This window comes from Panthera tigris, chromosome F3 (assembly GCF_018350195.1).
Source record: "Panthera tigris isolate Pti1 chromosome F3, P.tigris_Pti1_mat1.1, whole genome shotgun sequence".
Classification (NCBI taxonomy): Eukaryota; Metazoa; Chordata; class Mammalia; order Carnivora; family Felidae; genus Panthera; species Panthera tigris.
In genome coordinates, this window is record NC_056678.1 from 66011473 (window position 1) to 66012405 (window position 933).

At 54.1% G+C, this 933-nt stretch overlaps 1 protein-coding gene across 1 annotated transcript; it reads left to right on the top strand.

Moving 5' to 3' along the window:
• Window positions 1-933, top strand: LOC102957592 (olfactory receptor 10X1-like). The gene has a single exon (XM_015538452.2). It carries the CDS (start codon window positions 1-3, stop codon window positions 931-933), a length of 933 nt encoding a protein of 310 aa, XP_015393938.1.

Genomic DNA, 933 nt, shown 5'->3' on the forward strand with positions numbered 1-933 from the left:
ATGAAGGCCAACCAGACAGTCCTGAAAGAATTCATTCTTGTGGGCTTCTCCTCGTACCCACACGTGCGGCCATTCCTCTTCGTGCTCTTTTTTGGCCTCTACCTTCTCACCCTCACAGGTAACCTGGCCATCCTGGGTCTAACTTGGGCGGACAGATCTCTCCACACCCCTATGTACCTCTTCCTCCGTGCCCTCTCTTTCTCCGAGACCTGCTACACGCTGACCATCATCCCCAAGATGCTGGCAGACCTGCTCACTGAGAAGAGAAGCATTTCAGTCCCGGGGTGTGGCTTGCAGATGTATTTCTTCCTGGGACTTGGTGGCACTCACTGCATCATCCTCACGCTGATGGGATACGATCGCTTTCTGGCCATCTGCCACCCTCTCCGATACCCACTGCTGATGACCAATGTGGTGTGTGGGCACCTGGTGGTCTCTGCTTGGGCCGGAGGCTTCCTTATCTCTGTGACAGAGACCGCACTGATATTCGGGGGCTCGTTCTGCACCCCCAACCTCATCCACCATTTCTTCTGCCACATGCGGGCCGTGGTGAGGCTGTCCTGTCTAGACAGCGACCTCACCGAACTGCTTGTAACAATGATCTCGGTGTCAGGCTTGACGGGTACCTTCCTGCTCATCGTCACCACTTACGTTTTCATTCTGTCCACTGTCTTCAGGATCCCTTCAGCCGAGGGCAAGCAGAAGGCCTTTTCTACCTGCGCCTCTCATCTCACTGTGGTCATCGTCCACTTTGGCTTCGCGGCTATTGTCTATCTGAAGCCTGAAGGCTCGGGAGGAGATGACACACTCATCGCTGTCCCTTACACCGTCATCACCCCTTTCCTCAGCCCCCTCATTTTCAGCCTCAGGAATAGAGACATGAAGAATGCGTTCAGAAAGCTGCTGGCAAAGAGGAGTTTCTGGAATACATAA

Excerpts from the sequence above, each read along its gene's own strand:
- LOC102957592 (XM_015538452.2), top strand. The coding sequence starts at position 1 with ATGAAGGCCAACCAGACAGTCCTGAAAGAATTCATTCTTGTGGGCTTC.